The following is an 18,602-nucleotide window of genomic DNA, read 5'->3' as shown; positions in this document are numbered from 1 at the left end:
CATACTTTGTGGAAACCACATTTCATGTGTTAAAGTGGTCCTTTCAGAATCTGAGGCATAGGCTTCCAGAATAGTCACACACTTAGCGAGACCTCATTTGGAGCTGCTGCCCTGCAGAGCAGCTTCCCCAGGTCACCGCCTTCAAGCCCCCGCGCCGGTGACGGTTGTCATATCTACTTGTTGCCAGCTGAAGCCTTGTCCCATGGTATCTACCGGACATGAGCTCACTACCTCCCCTGCTTGCCCCCAGAGCTCGTGCGGGTCCCCATCCCACTGTGTCTCCACTTCCCTGTTTCACACCAACCCAAGGGCCCATGGCTCGATCACCCCACAAAACACTCAGCAAAGGAAGATGGGGTCGAGCAGAGGGGCTCATGCCACAGCAACTTGAGTAAGTGTGACGCCCCTTGAGGAGTGTTGTGTGGGTCCCCCTCCTGCTTGCCCTGTCCCCTCTGCTGTGCCCGCCCTCTTGCTGGGAGGACAGTGGCCTTAGCCGCAGCCTGCCTGGACCTTTGCATCCACTCCTCCTGCTGTTTGTGTAAAACAACTGTTCAGACCTGTGTGGGTTGTTTTGTTTTGTTTTTTAATTTAAAGTAATTTCACGTCAGTAGTTTTAAACAGTCAAATAGTTCTGCAGGGCTTATCAGAAAACATGGGTCTCTAGCCCTCCCCGCCGTGGTTCCACTTGCCACAGGTAACTGTTGTCAACATTTTAAGCTGTTTCTTCTGCTGTTTACCTTCATATTTCTAAACGCCAGGCTTCGGTTGCTAGTTTCTTTTTTGTGGGGTAGGGAGGTTTAGATCACATCCATTAAAATGGAGATTTTACCTTTGACATAAGTACCTCTCTCTCACCCCTCTCCCCAACAGGTACTCTCCATCCTCCTTCTCCCATGTTGTCCCAATTAGCGAAATAATACCTTTCGGTTAAATCAATGTTCGGTGTTTGTTTATGATACAACTGCGGAACTGTCACAGACGAGCCTTGTAGTATAAATAGTTAACACTTCTTTATATAAATTTTCATTTCCTCTGGGGTTCATAATTGCCCCGTTTTTTCATTGGCCTGCTTTTTTTGTGTAGCTGCCACTAATTACCCCCTGATAGGAGCAGACGATAAATCTGTGTACGTTCAGACGTGTCTCAGGTAGCCTCAGTCCCCCTCGTCTCCCTGCCCTTCTGGACTGTTCTCATCCTGACCTCTCTTCTCCGTCCTACCTCCCTGAGTCACGTGGCGTCTTGGTTTATTCTTTTGATTTGGTAGCACTTATCCCCCAGTATTTCTGGGAGAAGAGGTGTGTGAGACCCTTGTTTTGAGATCCGTGACTTAATCCCACCCACTACCTGACTGATAGGTTATCCAGGTGGCCATTTTCGATTGGAAGTCACCGTCCTCCTAGCACTGCGGAAGTGTCTGCTCCTGTGCCTTCCCCCTTCATGTGGCCATTGAGAGCTTTGTGGCCATTGGGATTCCCTGGGCGTGCACTGTGGTCGGTCGCTGACCCCACTCAGCCCTAGTGGCCCCTCTGGCCCTGCCTCTGCAGCCTGTCAGGAGATCTTCTGGGCAGAGGCACTTCCTGCCCTGACGGTAGGGATGACGTCCGGCCTCCCGCTGGCCCAGTGTTACAGTAACAGCTACACAGGGAGGAAACTGAGGCCCAGCGAGATGGAACAACCTGCCTTGGGTCATGTGCTCCTGTCTAGGTCACCGTGCCCTGGGTCCCATGTCACAGAATGAGTCAAGGGAACTGCCCCTAAACAACAGTCACTTCTTGGCGATGAGGTTTGGGACAGTGGTTTTCTCTTCTTCACGTATTCTTAATGTAGTTATGTCTGCTTTTATAACGGTGGTTGTGATAGTTTTCATTCTTTCGTTCGTTCGTTCTTTCTTTTCTTTCATTCTTTTGTTCTTTTATTCTTTCATTCGTTCTTCCGTTCTTTCATTCGTTCTTTCTTTCTGGAGGGTACAAGTCCCAGTCGCCCATGCAGGGATCGAACAGGCAACCTTAGTGTTATCCACACCACGCTCTAACCGAGTTAATCGGCTACCCCAATAGTATTTTTTTAAAATTGGGGAATATTGGTGAATAGTGTGTTTCTTCAAGGTACATCAGCTCCAAGTCGTTGTCCTTCAGTCTAGTTGTGGAGGGTGCAACTCAGCTCTAAGTCCAGTGGCCGTTTTCAGTCTTTAGTTGTAGGGGGCGCAGCCCACCATCCCATGCGGGAACTGAACCAGCAACCTTGTTGCTGAGAATTCGCTCTCTAATCAGCTGAGCCATCCGGCCGCCCCTCCGGAAGCTCAGCAGCAGCTCAGTGGCAGCTCGTCTTCAATCTGGAGTATGCAGCTCACTGGCCCCTGTGGGAATGGAACTGGCAACCCTGTTGTTCAGAGCTCATGCTCTAACCAACTGAGCCATCCGGCCGCCCCTGCCCCAGTAGTTTTTAATGTTAAGTGTCACACTCTGTCTTCTTGACAGAGCTGTGCCTACTTCACATCAGAGTGACCAGTGTCTTTGTTTTTGTCACACATCTCCAGGGAAATTAATTTGAACACCTTTGTAATAGTTTAATCTTTTCCTATTTCCCCCTAATTAGAAAGCTTTCTCCTCATTTTCTTAATTGGCTGTGTAGAAGCTTTTCTCTGTCATTTCACCTCCAGGCATAGCAGGAGACATTAAAATATATACTTCAAAAACTTTTTTCCTTAAAAATTAACTCAGTGTTCAGCTTAGGTGCTTGAATGACCCAGTCTAAAAACAGAAAGATTGCATTTTTGCTAGAAAGTTCATAAAGTGAGATTTTATAGGAAGTCAGTCCTACCCCAGTCTCAGGCAGATACCTTGTAAGTTGAAACTGTACATTTGGTGGGGATGGAAGTGAGTTTTGTCAGCACGAGAGTGCTACCACTGATGGATTTAACAAGCATGGTTCTGACTAGAACTTTGGGCCCCTTTCCTGGGATTGGATGTGGGCCCTGGCGACTGACGGCAGTCCTGGGGCGTCAACAGGCAGACAGCTGCGAACTGAGAAGTAGGGTGCATGCGGGAAGCAGTGGGGCGCTCGGACCACACGGGGGCACAGCCCCTTGCTAAGGGGTCAGTTAGGCACACCAGCAAAGGCTTAGAAAGATACGTAGGATTGCAGACGGAGAATGTCACCTCCCCAAGAGAGTAGAGAGTGCATCTGCGCAAGGAAATAAGAACAGGTACAATTTTAAGAGGAGCAATATTCAGAGAACAAAGAAGGCCTTGGACAAAATAGAAAGCTGAGTAGAAGAGGTGGAAGGTAAAAAAGAGGAACTCCAACGAAGATGGAGAACTGGGGAGAGGGCAGCTGCTCAGCGTGGCTCTGCCCGTCTGTGCGGCACTGGGCACCACGCCTGACCCACCACCGAACCTGTTTGCTGGGTTTGCAGCAGAAGTTCTGCAGGGGTGAGGTTGGAAGTTGATGCTGACTGATCACTCGGAGACGGTACAGCGACGGACGGAATAGGCTCCCTTTTCAGTGTGTTGGAAAGACAGGGAAAGGAAAATCAGGCTGCATTCCATCCATGGCCGTGAACTGCCTGCGTACCGCTGTTTGGGACCAGAGTCACAGCAGATGTGAGAGAAAAAGGCCGTTGTGGGTGACTGGAGCTGCTGCTTAGCCATGTGCCGACTCTGAAAATGCTGCCTCCACTGGGTTTTGGAGGGAGAATGAGCGAGTTGGTCCCAAGCCTGGTGGTGACCCACCGAGACCATCAGCTCTTGGATTGGGTGCTGTCTTGGTATGGGGACCACCTGCCCAGCTAAGAAGTGCTGCTGGTCAGAGCTCTGGGTCAGTCCTGCACTGGGCTTCAGTGGTGCTCTGCCCAGAGGCCTTTCTTTGTAACGTCCCTGCATACAAATAGCCAATTCGCAGGAAAAAATATGTATTGGTGGTATTGTATTTTAAATATAGAATCACACTGCCCAGATAACCCCAATGCCATTCAAAAAACCAAAGTACTGCAAGCAGATGTTTGCAACTGAACTGCCCTGGAAGATACAAAAAAGGAGGAGGGCAGCCTTGCTTGGGCAGCCTCCCTGCGAGCTTCTCAGAGTCAGGTCGTGAGAAGAGGACAATGGGTTTGTCCTGCAGGGCCAGTGGGTGCTTCCTCCTGCACCAGCAGCAATCGGGAGAGACAAGACACTTTAAGATCATGCAGATATCCTCTCCTTTTCAGAATTTCCCCCTAGATTTAGTATGCATTGGTGATTTTTGCCCGGGACAAGCTTTACCATTATGGTTGCAGAGAGATTGCCAAACTTCAGGCCCTCCACATGGAAGCACCTTCCTTCACTCCTGTCTGTCTGCTTATTATCATTAGGGTACATGCATCCTTTTTTCTAATTTGTCACTCTCTTCATTCCTTTTTGTGCTCATGTTATCCCATTTGGCCGGTGGAAGCCCCTTCTGCCTAACTTCCTGTTTGTGACATGTCCTCAGGTTTGAATTGCCTTAGTTTCTGGCTCATCTCGTACTTTCTCTGCCCCACTCACTCATTTCTCAGAGGAACTGGTGGGGAATGGTTTTAAAGACCAAGATCTGGGTGCTGGGTGTACCCATTACTACAGGGTTTTCTAGACCCCTTCAGTGGGCGGGGCTGGTAGGATATCTTAGGTCCACACGCACACGTATCCACGCGTACCTATACCTCACCTGGGAATCATGAGTTCACCTCTGCCTGGCTCCCATTGCACATTTTTGTCTCTCTCCTACAGTGACACTGCTGGCTCTCGGGGACACCAGCACAGACTCATTTGCCAATTCCTGTCGTATGTCTGAAATAGCTTCAGACTTGCTCTGCCCACACGCTACTTAAAAGGTTTCAGGATTTGTTTGCAGTCCCCCCCCTCCCCGCCTTCCATCCCACCTGCACACGTCAGTTCTGTGTCCTGAGTTACTTTGAGTTAGCTTTTTTCCAACTCTGTTTCCCTCTCTGTTACGCATTGGAAGTGCAGTTGGGCTCATTGGGTTCAGTCCGGCTTCCATTTTAGGCTCCCCTTCCCATCTTTGTTGATTTATTTTCATTTTTTGAGTATGTACAACATTAACATGTTTCAGCAGAACGAAAACTGTACAGTTATACTCAGAGAAATGTCACTTGTTTCTTCATCCCACCCACCTCGTTCCCTTACTTTCTTGTCTTCTGCATGTCACGCGTGTGCACACTGGTGCACACAGATAAGCAAAGATAAGCAAATGTGTTTCCTTACTTCTTCTTGCGTTAAAACAAAAGGTAGCATGCTAAGTAAGCACTTTTGTGTTTTGTTTTGTTTTCCTTGACAATATATCCTAGAAATCATTCCCTGTCAGTTCTTGGAGCTTCATTCTTTTTCACACTTGCCTAGTACTCCATATATTCAGGTACCACAGTTGACTCAATCAGTCTCGTGTGGGTGGACATTTATTTAGGTAGTTTCCAGTATTTTACTGTTTTCTAACCTTGTACATATATGTTTTTGTATTGTTAGTCTTTAGGGTAAATTCCTAGAAGCTGGACCAACAGAGAAAGAAAATATATATTAGATACATATTAGCATATTATTAAAAAAATATTGGCTTTATTAGATGGTACTAATTTCCCTTCATAGAGAGTATACCTTTTTGTATTCCCTACAGCAGTGTATAAAAGCAGTGCCTGTTTCCTTGCATCCTTGCCAACATAGTGTGTTTTTATTTGTAAACTTGCGAACTTTTTCCATCTGATGTGTGAGAGATGATATACAGTTTTAATTTTCTTTTTTGATGTCATGTGAAGTTGAACGTCATGTTTATGTCTTTGTAAGTGTGCCTATATGAGTTGTTTATTTCATGTCATTTGCCCATTTCTTTATAGGATCTTTGGGGTTTTTTCCTTCAACTGTTAAAGAAATACTTGTTTTTTTAATCTGTAATGTATGTTGTAAATATTTTTTCCCAGTGTTGCCATTTATTTTTTGACTTTGCTTATGGTGTTTTGACTATGCAGATTTTTTAAAAGCTTGTGTATTGAATTTATTGGTCTTTTTATTACATCTGGATTTTTCATCATAGTTAGAAACCCTTTTTTTTTAATCCCCAGAGAAAAAGAAAACCCACGTTTTCTTATAATAGTTTCATTTTTTTCATTCATACAGTTTCATTTTTTACATATGGATCTCTGATCCATTTGGAGTTTATTCTTATTTAAAGTACAAGCAATGAATCTAATTTTGTCTTTAGTTAAAAGGCTCTCCAATTGTTCCAACACCAACTGATTTGTGTCTTCACCCCATCGATTTGAGATAACATCTTTATCATATACTCAATTTCTTTATGTAGTTGGGCTCTTTCTGGCCATTCAGTTCTATTCCGTTGTCTTTCTGTCTCTCCAGGCACTAGGACCACCTGCTTTAATTATGGAGGCTTAAAGTCAAGTGGGGCTAGTCCCCCCATCACACCTCTTTCTCTTCAGTGTTTTCTAGCTATTCTCACGTTAATTGTTCCATATAAATTTCGGTATCAATTTATCTGGCTCCAAAAAACAGGACATTGAATTCTTTTTTCTTTTTTTTTAAATTTGATGCCCGACTCCCCCCAGCCTGTAGATTCAGGTCTTTTTGTTGTTGTTCTGGAAAGGTCCCTCCGATTATAATTTTAGATGTTACTTATGTTTATTTTGACTTCTTCAAAGACTCCAATTATGTGTATGTTAGGCCTGCTTTGCCTGTCTTCCATTTCAGTCTCCAATTACTTTCTCTTTGACCCTTTTTATTTCTTGCTTTGTCTCATTTTTGTCCTTCTAGATCTTTTCCTTCAATGACTTTCATTAGATTTTTATTTGAATTTATTCTTCTTTGGGCAACTTGTAACTTAGTCTTTATTTCTTCTGTACTTCCCTGAATTAAATCAACTCTTCATTTCTTCCTCATTTTGTCTAGTTCTGTTCTTAGTTTTTGTTTTTCTGATTCATTGATGGATTGTTCTGTTTTGTTTATTATATTCCTGACTGTTTGTTTAAGGATATTTTGGTTTAGAGTGCTGTACTAGAGTTCTCTTTTGCTTTGTGGGTCTTTTTTGGGTAGAATTCTCATCTTTTATTCACATTTGTTTGTGAGGCTCCTCCCGTTGCTGGGAGTAGTAGGTCATTTGTTTCCATTGAGGTGTCATGTTCCGTCACATGAGGCCAGCCCCACTTGTCGTCCATTCTCCTCTATGGACAGTACATGAATTCTACCTTTTGGCTCCTACGAGCTGTGCGTCTGGGAACATACTTGTACTCTCCTTGGTGAACATCCTTTTAAGTGTGTTCCCTTTCGTGCTGTCCAATCATATAAGCGGTTGAGCCAGGAAGGAGGGCTAGTGCTTCTAAGTCCACCCCACCACCCACACTCTACCCAGTGTTTACAGGTACAGAGCAGCAGGTGAGACAGACCCGAGATGACTTCCTGCCCACACTTGCTGCTCCATCACTGGGCATGTTACTCAATTCATAGGCCTCCGTGTCTGTGACTGTAAAGTACAACTTGAGGATGCATGGTGGTTTGCTAGCCTGCAGCGGTCTCGGCCCACATCTTCACCCGACTCGCTTATTCCTCAAGTCTCTGCTCAGGTGTCTCCTCCTCAGTGGGAAGGGCGACCTGACTCCCTCCACGCATCCCACTCTATCCCTTGACTTTGTTTTCTGTTTCTTCCTATTTCATCGTAGCACTTACCACATGGGTTGTGCTCTGTGGTACTGAGACCACATGCATATTTGTGCATTTGCATGTTCGCTTTCTGATACCTCAGCTAGTATGAAGCTTTGGGGGGGGGGCATCTATTGTGGGCCTGGGGTTGAGAGCAGCGCCTGGCACAAAGGAGATGCCAGGAAACATGTCAGTGGTGGAGGGTGGATGGGTGGGTGGGAACAGTAATGGTGACTCATCAGGTTAGCTGGCGGCGGGCTGATGCCTGGGAACGAGAGGTGGTGGTGACTTGCTGCTAAATCAGGGCCAGGAGAATCTTCTAGATGGTTACCGTGGATCCTCTACTAGTGAAGGGCTTTGACCCACTAGCGTGTTGCATGGCAATGGCTAATTTCTGTATTTATTTTACTAACAGAGACATTAAACCTGACAATGTCCTTTTGGATGTGAACGGTCACATTCGCCTGGCCGACTTTGGATCATGTTTGAAGATGAATGACGATGGAACTGTAGGTATTTTTAATAGAGATTTTCCATATGGTTTTGGGTTTTCCTTGCAGTTAGAAGGGACTTACAATTTCAGTTTGAGGTACAATTGAGAAACCAAGTTTGTTAATATGAATTAAGACAAATCCATTTAGGAGACGTTTTTACCTTTAAAACATCTCTATTGCTTTTTAAGTTTACAGAAGTAACACCTGTGCCTTCTAAAAAGGGGGGGTTGTTGAGTTTGCTCCACTCCCCATGCCAGACTACACTGAGGCAGCGCTGGACCCTTTCTGAAAACGCCCTGTACACACTGGTCAGGTGGACAGACAGTGGCCGTAGCAGGACACCCTCCCCTCTGTGGATGGAGAACTTCCTGTCTGTCAGCTGTAGACCTAAAAACGGGGTCCTTGATGCCAGCTGACACCCATGGCAGAGCAAGAGACGCCCTGAGCAGCCATCGCTGGGAGACCTGGGCTTGGGCCTCGGTCACCAGCATTGGGCTGAGTGGCCTCAGTGGGGCCACTGGCTCGCAGTCCCATCCCTCAGCTCCTTCCTGCGAATTACTTTCCGTGCCTAGGGTACTGCCTGCATTCTCCTGCGGCCACTGTCACGGGTTTTGGTCTTGGATGTTGGGAGACATTTCTTCTTTAAAGCCTGCACTTAGCAGCTGTGAAGGCTGAGTAACCTGCTTCTTCAGAGGCAGCAGTGCCTGCCTTTCCTGCTGCGCGTTCTCAGGCAACAGTAAGAGAGCCCCTCGAACTGCCGTCAGCAGACGTGTTCTAAAGGAGCGGGCGGTTGGGTTGCGTGCCCTCCACAAAGCCGGCCCCCTCATTTCCGAGCATCTTGTCCACATACTGATGCATTGCTAGATTGGCGCTGTTCTTATCTCCAGTCTTCTAATGACACCGAGAGCGTTGGTTACCTTCCTTACCTGCGTGGCACTCCCGTCCCATGTGGACACTCACCTGAGTCACCACCGAACAGCCCAGTGTCCCCGCTGTCCCCTGTAGAGCTCTTGCAGCTGGGCCGACAGGTGCAGAGAAGTGGCCCCAAGCAGGGACCATGACGCAGGCAGAGCTCCCTGACTCACCCCCTGACTCCAGGGTGCTGCTTTGTCCCCCTGGTGCTCTTCTCAGGCGTGACCTGGGGGAGAACCTTCCCCAACAGGCCTTGTGCGACTGTTGTCCCCACCTCCTGCCTGCCTGCCCACCTGCCGAGCCCTGCTCTGCCCGTGCTCGGCCCCGGGCAGATTGCCCTCGCTGAGCGCAGCTGCCGGCACAGGCGGGACCGTGTCCCGGCCCGTGGGAGCTGAGGAGCGCTTCTTCCCCGTGCAGGCCCCTTAGCCTCCTGGTGCTGGTGCTGGACCTGCCAGCCACTCCCACTGGGAGACCTAAGGATAGGTTGTGGCTGGGCAGCCTTAGCGTCCCCCCAGGAGCAGCTTAGAATCTCTACTTTGCAACAGCCTAGGGGTCTCTGTGCACATGACAGCCTGAGGAGGGCTGGCCGGGACACAGCCGGTCCCCGGCCAACTGAGTGGTGTGGAGCATGTGGGAAATGGCACCCCCGGAGGGACTGCGAGCCGTTGGGGGCTGTGGTGGGCACTTGGGCACTGAGAGACCAGCGTGCAAGAGTCTCACGCATCCTGGAATCCACCCAATGTTTAGTGCGGCAAGAGAACGTTTATTTGCATTGAATTTTGAATTACGAGGTTTCTCAGGCATGATCATGTGCCAGTTTTATTCGCGACAATTTCATTATCTGTCGTCCGTATTTTAGAGAAAGTGGTGAGAGATTTGCCACGGGCGGTGTCCTAGGGTTGCCTTCAGCACGGCCTCTCCCCTCAGGTGCAGTCCTCTGTAGCCGTGGGCACACCGGACTACATCTCGCCGGAGATTCTGCAAGCGATGGAGGATGGCATGGGCAAGTACGGCCCCGAGTGTGACTGGTGGTCTCTGGGCGTCTGCATGTACGAAATGCTGTATGGAGAAACCCCGTTTTATGCGGAATCACTCGTGGAGACCTACGGGAAGATCATGAACCATGAAGTAAGCTGCCGTGCTGCCACGTCCCGTTTGGTTCCATTTCCAGGCACAGGCGGCCGGGCAGAAGGGGCTCAGTTGGGGAGCTGTAGTTAGTCGTGGCAGAAGGAGGAGGTGAGGGGGCTGGAGCAGGCTGGTGGCCGCCGGACGGTGACCGTGAGCTGGTGAGGCCTAGGAGGTAGGAAGCGGACACGGTGCTCGTGCCCTGGCGCTGGAAGGACGGGCCCACTTTGTGGTGGAGGGTGATGTGTTCATTGGGTCAGAGCCCTTCAGGAGACTCGGGCTTCAGCAGAAAGATGCGGACGTCCATGCTGGCTGTGTCGGGGGTGTGTTGCCTGGGGATGGCCGGTGGGGAGTGCCAGCTGGACACTTTGACCTGTGGGTCCGGATTCATCAGATGCCAGCTCTGGTTCTCAGTCTGTTTTCCCAGAAACAGGTGTCGTAAACGGATTACACCTCTCAGCATAGTCACATCCTAATCCTTCTCGATCCTGTTTCTCTTCCTCTTATTTTTCCTCCTCCCTTTCCCGCTGTTCATTCTTCACGTCAACCTTGCCTTCCCTCTGTCTTTTCTTTTAGTTTTTTGCTTTTTACTATTTCCTCTTCTGTCTGACATTCTTGTCATGTTTTTTTCTTTATACTCCTCTAATATTTCTTCCTAATGCCAGTTTCACCTTGTCTGCCAGTGTGCTTCCACCCCCACCTCTGTCACACACACAGTCTCTCAGAAATGGTCTGTGTCGCTGCTGGTCTGTGCTCCAGTCCTGCTCATATACGGAGCCGACAACACTAATGTAAATGGTCTCCCACTTACTGCAATTCAGAGTATATTACACACTTTTCACGAAGTAGAACGAAATGTTTTCATTTATGAACTAGTACTTACTACATACACTTCAGACCATGCCAAGTGCCTACAGTAGGTGGTGAAAGTCACCCTTCTCAGTGGTAAGCGCAGCTAAGGTGACCGTTAGGACTGGTTATTCTGAGTGCTGCCACCTGGGGCCATGGTCCCTTGCTGCTTGTGCCTTTGTGTAATCTCCACAGCAGCCCGGGAAGTGGTGCTGTTGTCCCTTTTATAGGTCACAAGTGGTGACTCGACACTTAGGTCTAAGCTGCCGTGTGTTGTGTGGCTGTGGCCTTGGGGACTTAAGCGGGGGGCGGGTGGGGAGGGATGTGAATTTAAGTAAATCTTCACGTCACTGTAACTAGGACTTTTTGTCAGTATATTCTTGTCGTTCTAGTCATCACCCAGAAATAGACCTTTCGCTCTGTGTATCTGAGCTTTTTTTTACCACATCCCTTTGGATGGGCATTGAGGTCATTTACGGTTCTCTTGCTTAGATACAATGCTGTTGGGAACACGCTGTGTCCTCTGTGCCTGTTTTCTAGAGTAGATTTTTAAAAGCGGGAGTTGCTGTAGACCCGGGCAAAGCACATTGTAAGGGCAGGCCGGGGTCTGTCCCGCCACAGGGTGTGGTCAGCACTCTGCCCCTTTACAGGTGAACAGTGACCACTGTTGAATTTACAGGCAATGTGGTGACAAGTCTCCATGAATAAAACCAGCCGAACTCCATGATTTTCCTGTTGACTTTCTGGAATTCAGTTTCATTAGCATAGGTTTGCATTTAGTTACCACGAAATGAAAAGTGACCGCTGCTTTGGAGCTTTGTTTCTGCTTTGTTTTCTGTAATGTCTGTACATCCTAGAATTTTCTGAGGAAGTTTTCATCGCGTGTGCACTGATTGCTCTCCCCTGCCTCCCAGGAGCGATTCCAGTTCCCGTCCCATGTCACTGACGTATCTGAAGAAGCAAAAGACCTCATTCAGAGACTGATCTGCAGCCGCGAGCGCCGACTCGGGCAGAACGGGATCGAGGACTTCAAGAAGCACGCCTTCTTCCAAGGCCTGGACTGGGAGAACATCCGGAACCTGGAGGCGCCCTACATCCCCGACGTGAGCAGCCCCTCGGACACGTCGAACTTTGATGTGGACGATGATGTGCTGCGGAACATCGTAAGTGTGATGGCCACCTGTCCTCTGGGATGTGTCACCGTGGGCGTGTGACAACCACCTGTCCTCAGCACTGTCACCATGGGCGTGTGATGGCCACCTGTCCTCAGCGCTGTCTCCGTGGGCGTGTGACAGCCACCTGTCCTCAGCGCTGTGTCACCGTGGGTGTGCTTTTCAGTTTTGTTTTGAGGGGGTTGCTTATCAAGACAGTAAATCTTAGAAGTGTACTGATTTTTCAAAACTTAGGCTGTTGTCTCAAGAAAATGTCTCTTTTATTCCAGCCTTCAGCTTGGTCCTTTATGTCCCTTTTTGAACATGAATTAACTCAGTTTGAGTAAAAGTGAGGTAAATAGCTGTTATGTCTTGTAATTAATCAGAAATACTTGTGCTTTGATTTTCACTGCACTCTGTACCTTTTCAAAGCAGTGTCACCCCGTTGTCATATTAGAGCTTCGCCACAGGCCTGTCACCACTTCTAGATTTAAAGACCCAGCAAGGAGCCTGGCCTGCAGCCCCACAGGTGGCAGTGTGTAGGCCCCTGGTTTCCGGTCTCTCTCACTGTGTCCTTACACATGACAGCATGTCTAATCTTCCTACCATCGTGTGTTCTCAGCGTCGATGTGTATGTCTTCATACAGTAGGAGCTCAGGAGCGACAGTGATGATGAGCAGAGTTTGAGTCTTTCTCTGACGTTTAAGATAGTGGGTTTTCCAGGGACCCAGCAGATGTCTGGCCTGGTCTGACAGGCCTCTGAGTTCTGCTTATTCATTGTAGTTATTTTGGTCTCATCAAACCCAGCCGTTCTAGTCCACACATGTATCTTGGTTTGAGGATAGAGTACATGAGCGTTAAGCAAGTAAGAGAAAAATCTTGATTATTGCTTATCGTAGAGACTTTCTCTTACTAAAATAAGAGCTGAACTGTAGACCACATGGAGAAAAGCGAGAAAAGTATGGTCATTGTTGAAAGAATTTTCCTAGGCTCCGAAGAAAGTATTTCCACACTGAAATTTCCCAGGTAAATTATAACTTTGGTTTTATTTTTAATAAAAAAGGATCCTCAAGCTGAGAAATAGGATTGTAATTAAAACTTATCTAAAGTCAACTGCTTTCGGGTTCCAGCTTCCTCTCTGCCTCTGGCCTCCGTTTTGGGCCAAGAACCTGAGAGCCCCCCTGCCCCATGTCCCCACGGAGTGGCACCTGTACCCCCACTACTCGTCTCTGCTCAGGAGTTTATTGAGTATGGCTGTTGCGGCTTAAGGGAGTTGGAAAGGCGCTAGGCTGATCCAAGTTTGGCCCATGCCAATACGTCATCAGGAGCAGTGTATTTACCCTCCTAGCTGCATTGTGCAGCGGACAGAGCCAGGAACGAGAAGGAGCCTGCCAAGACCCAGCTCCTGTGCCGGCGACACCCTGGAATCAACATTCCAGAGGGCCCTGCGGCCTCCTGTGGACTCTGGTCTCACCGCTCCGGGATGATCTTTCCTCCCTTTGTCTTGTTTGTTAGAACGAAGATCTCACTTATGCTGTGTGTGTTCTTGTGCAGGAAATGCTACCTCCTGGCTCCCACACAGGCTTCTCCGGGCTTCATTTGCCGTTCATTGGTTTTACGTTCACAACAGAAAGGTATGTCTAGATTTGTCATCCCCAGGTGGACCTCCCGGGTGGAGGGACAGTCAGGTGTGCTTCTGTGCAGTGCATGCGTCCATGCTGGGAGGGCCGTGCTCAGGGAGGCGTGGCTGGGTTCGTCCTTTAAAAATGCACTAGGGGGCCGGCCCGGTGGCTCAGGCTGTTGGAGCGCCATGCTCCTACCACTAGGGTTGCTGGTTCCCACATGGGCCAGTAAGCTGTGCCCTTTACAGCTAAGATTGTGAACAACGGCTCTCCCTGGAGCTGGGCTGCTGTGAGCAGCCCGAGGTCAGTGTGAGCTGCCATGAGCTGCTGTGCTGCTATGGGCTACTGTGTGCTGCCAGGAGTGGCCGGTGGCCAGTGTGAGTGGCTGGTAGCCAGCGAGTGCTGCCGTGAGCTGCTGTGCTGCTGTGAGCGGCCGACCGAGGACCGGTGACCGACTGCCTCAGCCGGGAGTAGTGCAAGGCTCATAACACCAGCATGGGCCAGGGAGCTGTGCCCTACAGCCCTACACAACTAGACTGAGAAACAACGGCTTAAACTGGAGTGGGGGGTGGAGGGAAGGCGGAAGAAAGGGGGAAAAATGCACACCCAGTCACCGCACGTGATGACGTAGCAGGGCCGGCAGACCTCCACAGAGGGCCTGATGGGAACAATTTATGCTTTGTGGCCTCTGCTATATTCTTCTTCTTGGTCTTTTCTAACAGCCATTAAAAAATGTAAAAACCATTCTTAGCTCATGGGAGGTACCAAAGGGGTGGAGGCAGGGGCTGTGTGGCCCCAGGACGTTGTTTGCCGCGTGACCTGGAGGTCGTCACCTCTGACAGACAGTAGTCAGTGGCCCAGTGGCTGCGGCCAGCATGCTCAGCTGAGAGCCGTCTTTCATTAGGACATGATGTGGCTTTTAGGGATTTCAGCCGAAGCTTTAGCTGCCATTAGGGCGGGAACACAATCCCTGACATGGGGAAACTCTGCAAAGCTGAGGGTGACTCCACCCCCATGTGGGAGTGCCTCCCGAGTGTCTGTATCTGCCCGCCTCTGACTGAATGGGCCTCTTGCAGAGACGTGACACGTCTGAGCTGGTCTTTCTCACTTTTGAGGGGAAACTGGGGCAAGAGGTGAGAGGTGAGGAAGAAAGAGGGGAAGGAGGATAAAACAAGTGAAACTGCCATGGTGTCTGAGGGAAGGTCACAGAAATAGATTCACAGCATCTTCTAACAGCTGATACTGGAACTGATGTAAATTCCTCCAGGAAAGGGTTACTTCTGCTTTCGAGCTTATGGAAATTTCTGGTATGAGCTGTAGGGTGAAACCACACTGAGCCAAATGATGGCCAATGCCTCCTAGCCCAGGAAAGCGATCCAGGAAGCGAGGGAATATTGATTTATTATCCACTGTGTGGAGACTGTTGACCTGCTTGTCAGACCTGCCGGTCCATGGCTCGGAGGCTCTGGCTCACCAGGCTGGGCCCAAGGATCTCTGGAACAGACCTCCGCAGAGCTGGCTGTCACAGCAATGAGACAGCACTGCCACCTTGAGAAACCCTGGAAGGCTCTTCTGTAAACACGTACACGTGCTGGTGCCCTACTGCACTTGGTGTGGGATCCAGAAACGTTTCCCCAACAGCACTGTCCCATGAAAAGTAGGAGGAACCACACCCGTGTGTAACAGCCCAACCATGAATCTCGGGACGAGAGCGCCATCTTTGGCTTCCATCTGTGCAGTGGGGTCTGTCAAACACAGGCACGTTGTTGGGCTGGCTGCGTGGTGCTGAGTGTCTTAGCTATGCTGGTAAGGGCTGCAATGGAAGGAACCTCCTGGTGGCTTAGTCGGCAGGGGGTGAGCCCAAGGGGTCGAGGGAACTGTCCCTAGTTAGTGGCAGAACCCAGGAGTCCTTGATGGGTCCTGCTGCTCTGACCATGCCGCTGTCCTCCATTGCCGTCTGGGGAAGCCTCTGTGTGCAGTCCAGCGAGACCCGGCAGCCCAGCTCCTCTCAGAAAGCCTCTCTTTTCGCACCTGTAGTTAAGTGAAAGTGAGGATTTAGAAATTCATTTCCCCTTCACTGCAGAGGTGGCTTCTTTATTAGCTCTGAAGGCGGGTCCTTCTCCATTGCCCATTGTCAGCACTCACTGCAGTCAGGAAGGCTCTTGTCTAATTTTGGCTCCATAAACAATAAAGCCTTTTCACAGGTATTTTTGTTTGCCAGTCTAAAGAGACTTATCTTTTACCCCAGGAAGTTTTTAAATGCTAATGAAATCCGTGGAAATGCTCAGTAAATCTGAAAGCCTGTCGCTCTGCTTGCAGCTGTTTTTCTGATCGAGGCTCTCTGAAGAGCATAATGCAGTCCTGCACGTTACCCAAAGATGAGGGCGTGCAGCGCGACTTGGAGAACAGCTTGCAGGTGGAAGCATATGAGAGGAGGATACGGAGGCTGGAACAGGAGAAGCTGGAGCTGAGCAGGAAGCTGCAAGGTGGGTGCTGAGCTGCCGCCCTCAGCCTCGGCCTGCTCACGTCGCCAGGCTGCACTCATGCGTGTCTCTCTCCCTAGAATCCACCCAGACCATACAGTCCCTCCACGGGTCAGCTCGGGCCCTGGGCACCTCAGCCCGAGATAAAGAAATCAAAAAGCTAAATGAAGAGATCGAACGCTTGAAGAATAAAATAGCAGGTACGTTTTAAAGTCTAGCTGCTTAGTCTCTATTCTCAGAGGGCGCTAATCTCCGCAAAGAAAATTTTCAGTCCTTTTCATAAAGTGCAAAAGCAGGAAAAAAGCTTAAGCTTTAGCAAACCCGTTTAGTTTATTTAAAATTCATTCTCTAAGTTGCTTAGCTGTAATATAATTTTATAGTTAGAGGTAGAACCAAGTCCTAACATTTATCCATAAACTCCCAGAATATTTTGCATTTCTGTCTTAACTCTCCCCTCTGTAGCTCTGGCACAGGACTGCCATAGCTTGCTTCTTCTGCAGCTTTCATCAGTGCCTGTGCCCACTTTCCAGTGTTCTACGTGCTAGATCTCTTGTCACTGTCTGTCTCTGGTTCCTAGGTCATCAGAGTTTCCTAAAATCTCATACCCCTTTGAAATCTTAACCCATAGCCTTACACAGGTCGGTGCTGCAGTCGCCTCTCATCTCCAGGTCAAACCTGAGTCAGTCCCCTTCCTCCAGGTCCTTTCTGGAACCCCACAATCCTCTTCCAGAAAAAGGCTTCCGTTGAGTGCATTTCTCACTAGAGCCCGTCGCACCCTCGGTCACACTGTGCTAGCTCACACAGGTTAGCAAGGATGACGCAGACAGGTGGGCACCGCCTTCGGGCTCACGGCCTGGGAGAGAGCTGCTCCAGAGAGGGCTGGAGTAGAGGCTGTGAGGGTTTTTATTGCACAGGTGGCTGGGTACATGACACTGTGTGTGTGAGAAAGTCACAAAGGCTCTAAGTGAAGAAGACTGTTAGGAATTACTAGTAACTCACTGTTGGTAAGTCAGAACGGACTTTGGCACCGAAGGGAACGCGATCTATTTTCTCTCTTGCTCAGATTCAAACAGGCTCGAGCGGCAGCTTGAGGACACAGTGACGCTGCGTTCAGAGCAGGAGGACCCTGTTTACCGGCTGAAGGGCCTAGAGAAGCAGCACCGTGTGCTGCGCCAGGAGAAGGAGGATCTGCACAAGGTAGGCGTGGGCCCGGGGCTGCAGGGGGCTCAGTGCTGGGCCGAGCTGTGTAAGGTGGAGTCGAGCAGAGGTTCACAGCCCTCCAGGCCCTGGGCTGCGACCAGCGCCCACTTCACAGTCACCTTTTTTCTCCACTGCCACCCTGCTGAGTAAGGGGTGTCCCCCTAGGTGAAAGTAGGGACTTGTGACTCAGAGGACGTGGGGGTTTCTCTACGTGTCAGGGTCCATAGCAACTGACTCCGCTGGCTTTACGCCCTTCCCACTTGTCCAGGCCACCCCGCAGCATCCTTCCCGACCTCTTAGTTACAACAGGGCAGTGCAGAAGAGACCGTTCCTTTATAAACCGGATTTTCAGTCGGATACGTCAGACTGTGTGGTCAGTCTCCAGGTTATTCATATTCAGTTAGGATCGTGTTTTCTAAAATACATTCATGTATATACTTAAGTCCTTGATGCTGTGGTTGGTGATCTGGTCTGTAAAATGGGCAGGATTTCAAACCAGGTGGACTGTTCAGTTCCCCTGGTATCATACAGCTGTAGTGCTTTGTGTGGGAGTCGGTGTGGGCCGCAGGTGCCAGGCCGCTCATTCCACCTCAGCCAGCAGGTACCACAGTGACTGAGCAGCCCAGCTGTTGAAGGACCAGTTACAAGGAGGTGAGCTGGTCAGTGCAGCCAAAGGGCAACCGGCTTCTGTAGTTCCAACTCTCCTGAAGGACTAGCTCCCCGGCAGTTGTTGTCATACAGTTCTTTTCTGTGATTGCAATCTTAAGCATTTATGAACACATAATATGTTCTTTCCTGCTTCTGTGCTTAAGGAACTGGATGAGTGACCAAAAGAACCTCACGAATTTCCTGCTTTGTGTACTTTTATGACTGTGTGGAGGTCACCGGGAGAGGGAGAAGCCAGACTGGCTGCGGTGGGCAATGGGCTGAGGTGGCCGTACACGCCTGGGGAGGGTCTTCTGTGCAAGGGAGCCAGCGCTCAGCACCTGAGCTCAGGTGGCCTGCCAGGCTGTGCACATTCCCTAGAGTGACCCCTGGATCTGTGGCCATGGTCACTTTAGCTCCCAGTGAGACTGGGCTTCCCGCCTTCTACCTC

General features: G+C 49.5%; 1 protein-coding gene across 2 annotated transcripts in view; it reads left to right on the top strand.

Moving 5' to 3' along the window:
• Nucleotides 1-18,602, top strand: part of CDC42BPB (CDC42 binding protein kinase beta) — a 100,984-nt gene that overhangs the window by 52,378 nt on the left and 30,004 nt on the right. For both annotated transcript variants that reach the window (XM_081047867.1, XM_081047866.1), the window contains exons 6-12: nt 8,086-8,179; nt 10,004-10,204; nt 11,965-12,213; nt 13,756-13,835; nt 16,143-16,309; nt 16,387-16,506; nt 17,370-17,503. In XM_081047867.1, the coding sequence (XP_080903993.1) occupies nt 8,086-8,179; nt 10,004-10,204; nt 11,965-12,213; nt 13,756-13,835; nt 16,143-16,309; nt 16,387-16,506; nt 17,370-17,503 (1,045 nt within the window). The remainder of the gene's footprint in view (nt 1-8,085; nt 8,180-10,003; nt 10,205-11,964; nt 12,214-13,755; nt 13,836-16,142; nt 16,310-16,386; nt 16,507-17,369; nt 17,504-18,602) is intronic.

Source organism: Rhinolophus hipposideros (genome assembly GCF_964194185.1).
Source record: "Rhinolophus hipposideros genome assembly, chromosome: 5".
Classification (NCBI taxonomy): domain Eukaryota; kingdom Metazoa; phylum Chordata; class Mammalia; order Chiroptera; family Rhinolophidae; genus Rhinolophus; species Rhinolophus hipposideros.
This window is presented reverse-complemented; position numbering and strand designations above follow the sequence as displayed.